General features: G+C 38.5%; 1 protein-coding gene across 6 annotated transcripts in view; it reads right to left on the bottom strand.

Annotated features, from left to right (window-relative positions):
* Positions 1–793: 793 nt before the first annotated feature.
* The window catches only part of LOC105694680 (mitogen-activated protein kinase-binding protein 1), a 175,556-nt gene continuing 162,544 nt past the window's right edge, over positions 794–13,805 (bottom strand). For 3 of the 6 annotated variants that reach the window (XM_023433106.1, XM_023433109.1, XM_023433113.1), the window contains 5 exons: positions 13,532–13,645; positions 12,808–12,977; positions 12,343–12,633; positions 11,916–12,063; positions 9,284–11,811 (listed from right to left, as the gene is read on the bottom strand). In XM_023433106.1, the coding sequence (XP_023288874.1) occupies positions 9,391–11,811; positions 11,916–12,063; positions 12,343–12,633; positions 12,808–12,977; positions 13,532–13,645 (3,144 nt within the window). In that variant the 3' untranslated portion in view covers positions 9,284–9,390. Of the gene's footprint in view, positions 3,835–5,973; positions 6,168–6,445; positions 6,573–6,702; positions 6,911–7,003; positions 7,150–7,740; positions 7,870–9,283; positions 11,812–11,915; positions 12,064–12,342; positions 12,634–12,807; positions 12,978–13,531; positions 13,646–13,805 lie in introns of those variants that run through there. The other 3 variants (XM_012415564.1, XM_012415567.1, XM_023433111.1) reach the window with 3 other exon arrangements.

The following is a 13,805-nucleotide window of genomic DNA, read 5'->3' on the forward strand; positions in this document are numbered from 1 at the left end:
GTTCAGTTTTCTTACTTTTTATATTTATGCTGTTTAATTGCAAGGAAGTTTTGTAGACAAACAATAAGAACGAATACACACGTGATTAGTTTAAAGAATCATGTTTAATTGAAATGAAATAGTGGTACATTCAATTTTGATCAATATTATACATTATTCAGATATAATAAGTCAAAATTTCTTTTTGGTAAAATAATTTAGCTATTGTGGTATATACACGCAACCTAAAGAGTGTGGGTAGCACATGGTTGAAGTGGTCATTTGGCGTAGGTATAAATTCATAAGAAAAAAATCTTTCCTATAATGTAAATTAAAATACAATGTTACTTTCTTTTTTAAAATGGTTTTTTCTTTAGAGAAGCATTGAAGTCTGAATGATATATTAAGGAAAAGAAAGAATACTTTGAATCATTTGTAGTTATAATTTTACTAAATGTCATGCTTCCCTTTTTCTGTTAATATAATTTGAAGAATGTATCAATGAGAGATTCACTTTATCCGTATCACAGGTAAAATTACACATTACATAATAACCAACTCATTTTTTTCTTTGATTTAATCGATGAATTCGTAGTTCTTCATACCATATTGGAAATATACAAGTAGAAAAGGTAGTTCAAAGCGGCTAGGTTGTCATTACGTTTAATCGACTCGTTAAAATTCGACGTGAACTATGTATAAGTATGTATATATATGTATATATTAATTACTAATTATTAACATAATGTACAAAATGTGATACTAAAAAAAAAAAGTTACAAGTATGTAGGAAGGAAAAGTTACACCACACATCTCCATCGTTAATTCTCTCATTAATTCTGGAACGCAAGTAAATATATACAAATAAAGGAATAATTAGCACGTAAAAGAATTAATACTACTACTTAAAACAACGTGTATAACAATGTACAAAGCCGCAAAAGTATTCACGGGTCAAAACTATTTTATGGTTCTCATGTTGACAGTTAAAAAATAATACCACAATCTCCAATAAAGACACTAGTACTTTTGGGAACGTCACTATAATCATGAATTTAACGAGATTCGGTGTTGATCTTTTTCGAGCGACATGATACTAAGATTTACGCTCATAACGCTGGCCGTATCAAACAGGTTACGTCAAAACGTGATTACGACAAGATACAAAATATATTATGCTGTTTAAATAAATTTTGAGTCTGTTATAAATGTGTATCGTTAAACAGAAGACTTATACAATAAATACTATTTCTATTTTCACATATTTCGAATACTTCGTTAATATAAATTTTCGAAAAAACGTACACTTGTACCCTTTCTTCTCCAACAAAACAGCGTAACATACATAATAAAACAAAAAGGAATACTTGTAAGGATGGACTTTATTATGACTTTATAAGTAGGCTTGGAATCGATGTTTCATGACAGGAAGTATAAGGAGCAAATGAGTTTCGATGCAGAAGGCAAGGGATGTGTTAAATATAATTTAATATTGTTTTAACATATTAACTAAATGGCACAGTTTAGATACTAGCCTACGATAGCAACTTTACAGCGAACAGTGCACATATTTCTCGTCCAATGTCCAGCACGCGTGCTGGTTAAAATAAGAAATTGTAACGACATGGACTAAAACCATTAATAATACACATTTTGTAATACTTTGATACCACAGTACATACATACAATTCCTTTTTCCATAATTCATACACCTATTTTACTTGTTAATTGAGCAGAATTATTAAAACTGAAATGTATGGAACTCTGGAATTACGAAAAGTCCGTTTTTCTTACGATTACACGCCCACGTGAAAAAATATGTGAATACACGTCAATTCCTATGACAAAATACAGAATTCCTATTACAAGGTAAAATCTGTCGTAGGCATGTGCAAATAGTGATCACAGATTTTTATTAATATTATAGTCTACGGGCATAAAAGCGAATAAATTATTAGGCAATTTTGTACGTTTCCTTAGAACACCTACATATACAAAGAACATACTCTTTAAGGGACAAAAACGCCACAAACTCGTCTTTAGAGATAAGTGCATAAATTACGAACAATGTCGATTCTGAATGTCTACGAGGGATAGTAAATTCGAAATCTAAAATCAGTTACATGCACACGCCTGCTTTCAAAAGTGACTACAAAGCCCGGTTATGCCTTATTTAATATTCAATATGAACGGTTACTCATTAGATAATTTTATATATTGGCAAGTTTTATACCACGTATACGTGTATGAACTCTTCAATGTTTAGTCACATGGGAAGTAAGTCACCCTCTAGATCATAGATATCAACAGCCTTTGGTTATAAAACAAACAAAAGTATTCGACGATATTATAGTGCCGCTTACTATTTCGGTGAATATGCGCTTATTCGGATCGCAATATAGTCTACGAGTCTTTAATAATTGGCATTACACAGCATATGGCCTTAAGATGTAGTAATCACGTTTGACACATATTAATAAATAGGGTAATCATAAATATACTGCAGAAAAATTATCTTCCTTTTCTCTATCAATTCCCAGTCTGTGTTACACTTCCGGCATATTACGAACATGTATAAACAAAACACAACATGATCTTTTATGACCTTTTACACAAGAGTTCTCAAGAACTTAATGCTTCAATTATAGTATGCCTACTCTCAAACAAGAATGTATTTTTCATATTGTCCATTCAAAAGTTTTCATTGTCAAAGGGCATTGAATCGATTACTTAAACAACGATACGAAAGGTTAGGGATCAAAAATAACAGCTCCGAATGCAAAATCAAGGCAGCGCATTTCTATAATTTAAGTTTCAACCGAGTACTTAAAACAACCTTTCAATAGGGTATGTAAGAACCAATAGAAATAAATCAGCCCCATCAATATGTATTTAATTTCAATCGATTTTATCCGATTTAAATTTTCGATTTCAAGGTAAATTCTGTGGATTTTACAGTTATTAGAAACTTGTACCATGCTATCATTGCATCGATATCAACTACCTGGCTGTTGTTCGTCAAAGTAGGAGGCAGTATTATCACCTTAATTTCCGAATGCTAAAGAACGACAAGAACTAAAGTTAGTCGTTCTTTTGACATTCACCGAAGCTACTCCTTTACTATCGCAGTAGAATCCTTTTAGAACGATTCAATTTAAATCCGAACATTTAAGTATAAGGAAATGGTTTCATGTGCAATTAAATTAAGATCGATTTAATGGTTAATTCAACGATCCGAATTAATTTACCTAAATCGCACATACCCTGGGATCGTAGAGATCCTACGAGACAACCTAAACGTTAATCGCTCGTGCAACGAGAACATTGGTGTGAAATTCGTGAATGGCCGGAGAAAAAGGAACAAGCGTGTAGATTCGACATGCGCGCCACTCGGGCTCTGTCTTACGAGTATAATATCATTGAGGTCCGTTGTCCTAACTCCTGTGTCGTCTTCGCGAGGACGGAGTACTTCTTAAGTGTGATTCGACTGCGGCCCGCCCATCCTCTGCTGCATCATGTTCAACAGCAATTCCGAGTACTGCTGCATCATGTTCACCACTTTGCCCTGATCTTGACCGGCTAGCAGTTCTTGAAATTTGGCAGTTGCTTCGTTGGCGGTTGAACTGTCATTTGTGCCACCGCCCTCGTGGTTGGTGCCAGCTGCCACGACCAGCCGGAGAGTGCGCATCGCCTCGTTGACGGACGACTCGAGACCTCGAAGCATCGTGTCCCTGTCAAGGGCTGCACTCGAAGGATCACTACTGTTGTCTATTGTCAACCTTTTGTAGAGCTGCACGACATTGTCCGCCGTTCTCGTAAGCTCATCCGCGATCGTGTTACACAGCTGCGTGGACACTGTAAATATATCGATGCAGTTACTGAGTTGATCTACCTTCCCAACTACCCGAAGCACGTATACGTGTGCGATTAAGCTGAAGTGAAACACCCCTCAAATCAGTCAATTCGAATACAATACTTTTTTTTAAGGGTATTGGACCAAACTGTCCGCAACATTGACACATGACTCGTGATCATCTAAGAATTGTCCTGACACATTCAAAATTTGGATTTTTTAAAAAAATTTTTTAATTTAGCCCAGACCAAAAGCAAAATGGCGTCGAGCTCTTATATTTCGATCAATATACAATTACCGAAGGCTCTGATATGAGAAACGAAAGGGTCAGGAGAATTTTACGACAATTTAGAACACTCTGGTAATCGATGAACTCGCATTTGAGCGGGATAAAGGCAAAGAAAGTGTCTTATGCGCTTCTATGCTGAAACCATGGGAACATGAGGTGTCGGAGTGAAAATTTAATTCACCTGGAAATCACAGATGGCGCAGGGGGTCCCTCTGCAGTCAATTAGGGCCCCAGAAAGCATGAATCCAGAGGATTTCTGGAGTTTTACTTCGATTTCTTTATAATTATTGTACGAAAACGACAGGTGGAGTATGCCATTTAGTACAATACCCAATATAATTCGACACAGCTGTTAATATAAAAACGAACGTCGGCAACGTAGTCATTTAGAAAAATCTTCTTTATCGACGTCGATCAAGTTCCTCGACGTGTTTCACTTCACCTTAAAGAGAGCAACCGACACCGTTCTTTGATCCAGACCCATTTACTCCGATTAATGCCGACACATGGAAGTTTAGCATATGTATATATATTTTTTTGCATCTTTGGATTTATCGATAGTAACAGTTTTGAATTTATCGACAGATTAATAACAAGACTGTCGCTCGTTGCATATCGGTCTACGTTTAAATTTAGCACCGAGGGCCGTTTGGGAATAATTACACGAAATTGCTAAGTTCATCGAGTTTTGAAACTAGTCTTTAATAAATTGTTAAGAATGTTCAGGACCATCGTAACTGGGAATTAGCATCGTACAAGCGAAGTACATAATGAACATCCCGTAAAAACACAAGTTATTATGATTAATCAATTCTCATAATGTTAATCATAAATTCAAAATTGTTGGATCGACCCGGACCTAAGAATTAATTGATCTCAATATGACTTTAGCGGATGAGGAAAAATAGATTACGCCATGCAACGTGCAAACTGTACGCTTCTAAAATCCGTATGAGACCATGCTATTATGATTGGGATTGCTAAAGTCGCAAAGACTAGAAGTGCCCGATCTAAATAAGTTCAGTAATTTCAATGGTGCCAGAGTTCGATAACGGTAATTACACTCGACGCTATTTTTGACACCATATTATGATCGGCACATGCTTATGGCTAACGATGGGAGAAAAAAAAAAAACGAGTAACGCATCCACGACATTTAGGTGTCATTCGTTGTATTTACAAAACCCTGAGCGAGATTAGCTTCCAAAATGAATCTATCCTTTGAGCGAATCTAAGAATAATCGATGATCGATTAAATACAATTTAGGAGAGACCGTTGAATGAAATTAGCACGAGACTATGGAATTGCGAGAGACTCGTGAATTAATGATCACCTTATTTCGCGAATGTCAAGATTGCTAATCATTCCCGGTGAAACGTTTCTATACTAGATGACAATTTAAGTACTGAATTTCCTATCTATCCGACAATTCGGAGATACGTCCCGTACATGAAAACATTAGCATTTATGTACAGCAATCCGCGCAGACCAAACGTAGGACTGCTCTAAAATCCTGCTATCGATTCTTTACACAACGGTCAGTCATAGCATGATCACTTACAAATTTTGAATTTATTGAAAGACTTATTATTTTCACGGCACAGCATTCTCAATAGGCATCTTTAGTTTACCTAATTTGTTATCCATGTCTACTGCAAGGGTAATGTTCAGGTTAGGTAAAGTACACGTTTCAGGATTAATAGTATATAAGAGGTACGGAAAACGTACGTTAAGCGCTAAGTACTGATTGCAAATTAAGACATTTGATGTTTCAATGCTTAGAATGAGTTTTAAGAATTCTGCCAATAAAAATAAACTAAAAGAGATCAAGTTTTACGTTGAAATACTTACATTGAGCACTTGCTACATCGATGGTACGATCAGTGTCTTTAACAGGAAGTTCTTGAGGACTAGGTTCAAGTTGACTGCGACTTGACACCGACATTCTGGCAGTTCCTGGACCGCCACCTCCTCCGGTTGTCCGACCGTTCGTTATCACCGCGGATGAGCCGGTTCTCCTCACGGTCGAGCTGGCTATGCTTAAGCTAAATCGACATCAGAATGTAAATTAATAATTTCATTTACATGACTTGCGTAAAAGTCTTAATTCTATAATTAAATGTCACGGAAACATGTTACAAAAAAAAAAAAAAAAGTACGCGATTGCCACAATTTAATTCGGGATTTCTCTAACGCATTATCGAGGATTTTAAGATTGGGATTTGATTTGACGATTTCAATGTCTCTCTAAGACCGATATGAAATTTGTCATTCTCCACTTCTGTAAATACGAATTATTTCATGTCCTTAAAGAAAGTCTTACCCAACGGCGGAGTGATCGATGCTAATACTTCTAGGTCGAGGAGGAAGAGCGGGTTTTCCTCCGTTTCCGTTCGACGAAGTATCTTCCGAGCTAGAATCCTCTTGATTACCCACTTGACTTAGATTCACTGCAAAACATTCAATCCCGAGTGACTACCTTACCTCCGCCACGTAGACGTAATGAGCTCGTTGCGAGTCATTTCACGGGAATATAATTAACCCATGAGTAAGCGGCGTGGAATGCAAGAAAGTACGTACCACTTGAATAAGCTCCCTGCATGCCTCGTCTTCTCAATACCGAAGGAAGGTTGGATCCTTGGGAAGAGTTTGACTTTATCTGGTGGTTGGTTTTGTTTTGGGAGCTGATCGTAGGCCTCATCAGTCCACTGATCCTATTGCTTCCAGATTGACTGTTCCAACTCCTGCCACCTACCGCTACGCCCACGTCCGATTCGGAGTCGCTTTGCTGCATAAAAATTAACGGAATAAGAACAATGTACTTTCCTTAGAAAGTCCTCGACACTCGGATCACGTACTACCTCAGGATGTGTCCGCTTACCTGATTAAGCACCCCCACGCTGCTGCTTCGAGTCATATGAGCCGAGTGACTTTTCGTTGACCCATGCCTTTGCTGACCACTGTTCGCGTTTCCTGGACCACCTCTCGACGACGTGCTTGAAACTTTATTGCTTACTTTTCCTGAAACTAATCGCCCCGCAATTAGTCGAAGATCATATTGCTGTATCATTTATTTCAAAAAAGAAACGTCAAGTACGAGAAGGGTTTCAATGCCAGATGCAGCATTCATAAGTAATTTATACAAGGAAGGCTTTATATTTGTTTCTACGAAACGGAATGAAAAAACACCAGGCTATGTATGATTGTATTTAACAATTAACTGAGATTTAAAAAACGGGGAAAAGAAAAAAATACTGGGTCTTCCTAATTAAGATACTCATTTAACAAGAAAATACATTGGAGTCCGGACATTTTTTCCTCATCCTGTGTTGCGCTTGAAATTAAATGCGCTTAATGCTACATTTTAAACGTCAATCTGCAACTCTAAAACAAATGACGTTCGTCGTTTTCTCGTGAATAAAAGATGTTGAAGTTCGCGAATAAATAAAAAGTGAAAATTAGAGACGCTAGATGGTACGTTTGATTTTTGAAAAACCATTAGTCGGTCGCTTATCTTAAAGGTGTATTGGAGACATACATAGTCTGGAAGGAGAAAGATCAAAATATGATTAAGATATATTGTGAAATGCCAAGAGAAAGCAGATAGACAGGAGGTACCTTGAATCGGGCCATGCAGTATTCTGTTCGGAGGGCTGACGGAGAGATCGCTCAGGGAGCAGGCACGTCTCATGCCGCTCTCCTCTTCGCTGTCGACAACTTTAGACGACAATCGCCCACTATTGGCCACTGTTGACAACACGCACACACATGCACTAAACTACCGTCTGCACAAGTCATACCTCGTCAAATGACAAAAGTTTTTCTAAGCTTGCATATTCTTAAGGTGAAGTGAAACACGTCGAGGAACTTGATCGACGTCGATAAAGAAGATTTTTCTAAATGCCTACGTTGCTGACGTTCGTTTTTATATTGACAGCTGTGTCGAATTATATTGGATATTGTACCAAATAGCATACTCCACCTGTCGTTTTCGTACAATAATTATAAAGAAATCGAAGTAAAACTCCAGAACTCATCTGAATTTATGCTTTCTAGGTGTTCTAATTGACTGTAGAGGGAACCCCTGCGCCATCTGTGATTACCAGGTCAATTAAATTTTCACTCCGAGACCTCGTATTATCATCGTTTTGGCATAGAAGCGCATACAACACTTTTCTTGCCTTTATCCCGTTCAAATGCGAGTTTATCAGTTACCAGAGTGTTCTAAATTGTCGTAAAATTGTCCTGACCCTTTCGTTTCTCATATCAGAGCCTTCGATAATGGTATATTTATCGAAATGTAAGAGCTCCAAAAATCTAAATTTTAAATGTGTCAGGACAATCCTTAGATGATCAGGAGTGATGTGTCAAAGTTTCGGACAGTTCGGTCTAATACCCTTAAAAAAAAGTGTTGTATTCGAATCGACTGATTTGAAGGGGGTTTCACTTCACCTTAAGCCGTCGAAACGAGTCGACGAATACTTCGACACAGAGGCAGATCCTGAGACCTACCTCGACAGTCATTGAGCCATTGAATGAAGTTAAACAAACTTATGAGAAAAATGACGTGAAAAACTTGTTATTGTGAGAATAATTAATGCAAAGAATAATTCGAACGCATCAATTGCTTTCTAGTCGACTGCAAATGAAACTGTTAATTGCAGTTAAACGGTAGTAACTGAAAAGCAAGTGATCGAATGTATCAATAAGTGAGGAAAAGGGAGAACATTTCGTTCACTGATTTACAGTTAAAATAATCGAGGAGGGAAAAATCGGGAAGTCAAAGGAGTTACCGGGATCACGAGGAGTCCGTGAACATGCCGAAAGTTCCATGTCGTGCCAAACGAAAAACCTCGGAAGAACTAGCGTTCTCGGGGAAATCAAACTGAAAAGTAACCGCTGTCGTATTGAAATCAGAGCGTAAATGAGATACGAACGAGCTATGTATAAATATGTACAAGTACTCGGCTGGAGTAACCTCAAGCAGTGCAACGTTGTCTATTGATGTTCTGGTACATCGATGGAAACATTTACGAATATAAATACTGAATGATAAAGTACAGGCTAAGCATTGGTGCTTGCATAACGTGCACCGACAGTCAACTACAGATCCCAAGGATCGCAATTGCAACTACCAATGCTATTTGGCCTATTAACGGAAAAAAGACCCGTAGCACATTCTTCCACAATCTAACGCCGACGTCGAGCTGCATCTCGTACGTCAAGACCGGACCACGTGACATCTATCAAAATCGTCTTCCTAAGTTCTCAGGTACCTGCGTAATGGTGCTTCGAGGGAAGAATCGCCTGGTTGATTGTCGGCAATGTTTTCGTCCACTTCAGCTGACTCTGACACCTCGAGGCAGGTGGCCATAAACGTTTAGGCGAATTCGTGCAGCTTGATGCAGGGGTCGAACTGCCGCTTTCCATGAAAGACTTGTCCATTGTCGACACATCGGCGCAATCGCTATCTTCCCCGCCAGAGTGGCCTCTCATTTCTCGTCTGAACACCGAGCATTTGATGTCTCGTTCGGCCTCTAATTTGGCGAAGTTTTCGTTGGACTCTTGACAGTGTAGCAGTCGCAGGTCCTTTCCTTTCATCAGATACTGTTCCCTTCGTACCAGGTTTTCGAATTCCTTCGACAGCAGTTTGACGGTTCCCTCGATGGCGCGTGTTATTCGTATGTCAACACTCGCATCCGAAATATCAAATTGCTCGTCTCTTAATGTAAATTGATTACGAGCCTGCGTTTCTATCGTTTGTACGTCGGAGGACATCGTGACGTTTGGTTCCAAAGAATCATACGTTTCGGAGGTGTCTTTGGTAGGAATTTGCGTATCGAAACAATTCAGATCTCTTTCCCTAAAAGAGGGTGGTCCGGCAGTTATTTCGTGAATCCGGGCACCATCGTCGCTTTTATTTCCTTCTATGGTATAAATTACCTCCTTTTGCAAACCAGTTTGCTTGTCCTGGCGACCCACTTGCAAACTGAAAAATTTCTCTTGAGCGTCTCGATCGTCAGTGTCCTGTGGAGGGTAATTTTGAGACTGGGCAAGTCTTTCGAATTTTTTTGTGTTACTCATTCCTTCTGCAGGTCTGGCTATGTCGATTTCGTTTTGACCGGTCATATGTGTCGCTGAAATATGTTTTAGGCTCGATGGTTGTTGAGACGATGAATCCGTGTTGCATTTGTTCCACGCGGGTCTAGCTCTGTTCCTCATACTTTGGGTACGAGCTGAATTTCTTTTCGGTTTAGGTGGCTTGTGAGCGACAAAGTCGTTCAAGATCAACATCGACTGTGGTTCTATAGGTGCTTTCAGGCTATTGCTTCTCGACGCATTATTCGATTTAGAGGCACTGTTACCCTCGGGACGATTATCGCGCTTCTCCTCGAAATTGAATTCGTAATAAATCCGCGTTTTAGGTTGCGCTCCGTCTTCCGTGTAATTAGTTGAATTTTTTACCTCGCTTAGTCTGGTGTCTTGGAGGGATTTCGATCTGAACACCGCTCTGCCCATGTCAGGATTCTCAGAGGAACTTTGATCGTGCGAAAGAGTATTATTGTCCACTGCATTATTAGGATTACCATTGTAGGTTTCGGAATTTTGCCTCTTTCGCTTATAATGTGAGTCAAATAACATTTCTAGGGGCGCAGATTTGACCAAAGAATCCGAGTCATCGGTCAATACGCTTTCGGTACTTCGATGATCGGCATTCTCTTGTAATGGGAACATCTGATAATCGGACTCGTCGGTCAGAATACTCTCTTGGCTTCTGCCTGCTTGCATCTTTCTTCGGGAGAGAAAGAAACTCGCACTGGAATGTCGATCGTGTTCGTAATGAGTACAATCCAGAATCTCTGCACTTCCCTTGGAAAACGACTCAACGGATGCATCCGATAATATGCTTTCCTGAGACCTCGTTACAATCTTTTTATGCAAACTGTGATAATTGTGGTAATTTTTGTTCTCGGTTTGACTATCCATGCGAATGTTAATCTGATAATCGCTAACGCATCTTCGCGGGGGGTTTTTAAAGTCACCTTCCAAGGAATCATCGCTAAAATTCCCGTTTCCTTCCTCTTCTTCGTCGGACATTTGTCCTAATTTTTCAATGTTCCGTTCATTCATGACCGGTAGACTTTCGAACGACTTGGTAATGTTTTCTATTTCCTCCTCGTTGTCGTCCAATCCGATAAAGTAGCTGCAGGATCTCCTTTTTTGGGCGAACCTTGCGAATCGACTGACATTCTTTTTGCACTGTTCCTTCAGGGCTTTTAATTCTTCACAAACCGGTGATTCGGGCAACGACTGATTAGCCTTATTTAAGGACAGCTTATACTTTTCAGTTTTTTTCAAAGTGAGCGTTATCGGGCGAGCCAGAGCAGGTTTTGTCTTTTCATTTATGCAGGGTGTTGTCAGACTCTTGGGTAAGTGATTTTGGTTTGGAACTTCGAATTTGGAAAAAGCGTTACCCACACCTGGGAGATTGTTAGCGAGCTGTTTTGGTTTAAGAGTAGGTTTTGGATGTGGCATGGGTTTGCAGGGGTTAGTCGGTTTTGCAAATTGATTCGGCTGACTGGGTTTGTTACCTGTGTTGAGTCTATTTTGACGGTGATGCTTCTCGGGTATATGACTGCTCAGATCAGAGATACTTTGGCTGCTTTTTAGTGAAGACCTGTAGCCCACCTGTCGATTGAATTACAAAGTCTCGTGTGATATATGAACTTACAACTGTTATAACATTAAACACAACATTTTGCAGAGATTCGAACAATTGCAAAGGTACTTACACTTTGTAGCTTTCTTCTAGTTTCTTCTATCCTTCTTTGGAGTTCTTCGCGTTTTTTCGCTATATCAATGTCACCTCTTGCATGCTTAGTTGCATTTACCACCGCTGTATTTCTTAATTTCGGTGCTGTATCTCCTCCACCGTTGGATCTAAAAGCAATATAGAGAAAGTTGTCAAAAATATTCAACAGTATTGTAGTATATTTGAATCACCTAAATATTATCCTTGGAGTTACAGGAAATTGAAATAAACGCGGTCTTTCCACGTACTGATTAAATTAAGTGATACAACAAAAATATATATTCATATGAATGCTTCATACCGCCCCTTGTTACTTTTGCTTAAACTGTTAATACAAAGGATAAAGACCATACAAAAATGTGTATTTTGACCACACTTTGGTAATTCATTTTCTCTTAAACAATTACCTTCCGTGAAATTGAGAACTGATGCTAGTCGTTTTGGTACGATTAGTAGGCTCATCAGCTCCGCTCAAAGACTCGAATGCATTCTTCAGGAATTTTTCACGATGACTTTGATTCGTAAGCTGATCGAAGCCTTCCGAACTGGCTTCGGAGAGCATCGATAGAGGATTTCGTTCCGCACTGGGTGTTGATGCTCCCCCTTCCGAGTCCGAGTCATCTTGGCTACCGGATGCAGTAAGTTCACTTGTTCGACCACTTTCAGTAGCTCTAGGTTTTTTCGACCGCTTCTGAGATCTGTTAACATAATTTATTTACAGATTTTTTACGTACAAAATATGTCATCGAATAACAAGAAAAAAAGCTAAATTGCATGGAATATTTTCATGTAATAAAACAACTGTTAAATTGACATGAATTCTAATAAATTATCAGCCAAATGATAATAAATACAGTAAAAATATTACAAACCTCCGAAGTTCTTCAACGTCCATAGCGTTGACAGTAAATTGATTGGATACGGTGTCATCTGGTGGAGGGTAATACATGAGACGATGATGTGACTTTTCCGAACCAGTCGTACCATTTTCTCCTTCGGAGTAATCTTCTACATCTCCATCATGTTCTGTGCTTTCGTGGTCCTGATAGAATATGGATGAAGAAAAGAATGGCATGAGGTCGAGTTTGTGAATTTGTACAATGCCTGACTTAAATGTACCTAATTTTACATAATGAAATGTCATTGCGATACTGTAAATGAATCATCACCTCTTGAAAGTGAAGGTTAATAATTTGCCAGGATAAAGAAATTCTAAAGATATATGTAAATTGTAAGTCTTCAGAAATTTAGGAAACGCAAGGGTAACACTTAAAACCTGAACTACTGTTAATGGAAAGAATTAAAATTCTGCAAACGTGATAAACTAGATGCTGGAAATAAAAAATGTATTAATTTCTTTTTATTAAAATACGTAAATTACTGAAATATAAAAGTATGCAAATGTAAAAGATATGGAGATGGTACGTTTCTCAAGTCGTGTGTATATTTTTATAAGATGACCATTTCATACGACGATAGCATCAATTAGTTCTTAGATCTCAGGAGTTACATTCTTATGCCTTGGCAGGTTATGAAACAAAATTAAAAGAATAAAAGAATGTACGGATATTTTGATAGCAGGGTTAAGGTAGCTACCTCAAATTTGAAGCTGCCCAGACTGCTATCGTCGGTGTGGTGACGACTCCGCGAGTGACGCGTGAATTCGGAGGTATTGCTACCTCTAGTTAACGTCACATTACCATCCGGCACCTAAATGATCGAGTGACATAATTGCATGACAAACAAAAATGCTAATCTTGGAAATAAATAGAATTTAGAAACAAAAGCAGGCTAAAGCAATTGAATAAGTTTTGCCCGAATTATCACAAGTTTGCGATGGTGCCGTGTTTATAAAGAAATTTTTTACTCA

Source organism: Orussus abietinus, unplaced genomic scaffold (genome assembly GCF_000612105.2).
Source record: "Orussus abietinus isolate OABI.00-Male unplaced genomic scaffold, Oabi_2.0 scaffold77, whole genome shotgun sequence".
Classification (NCBI taxonomy): Eukaryota; Metazoa; Arthropoda; class Insecta; order Hymenoptera; family Orussidae; genus Orussus; species Orussus abietinus.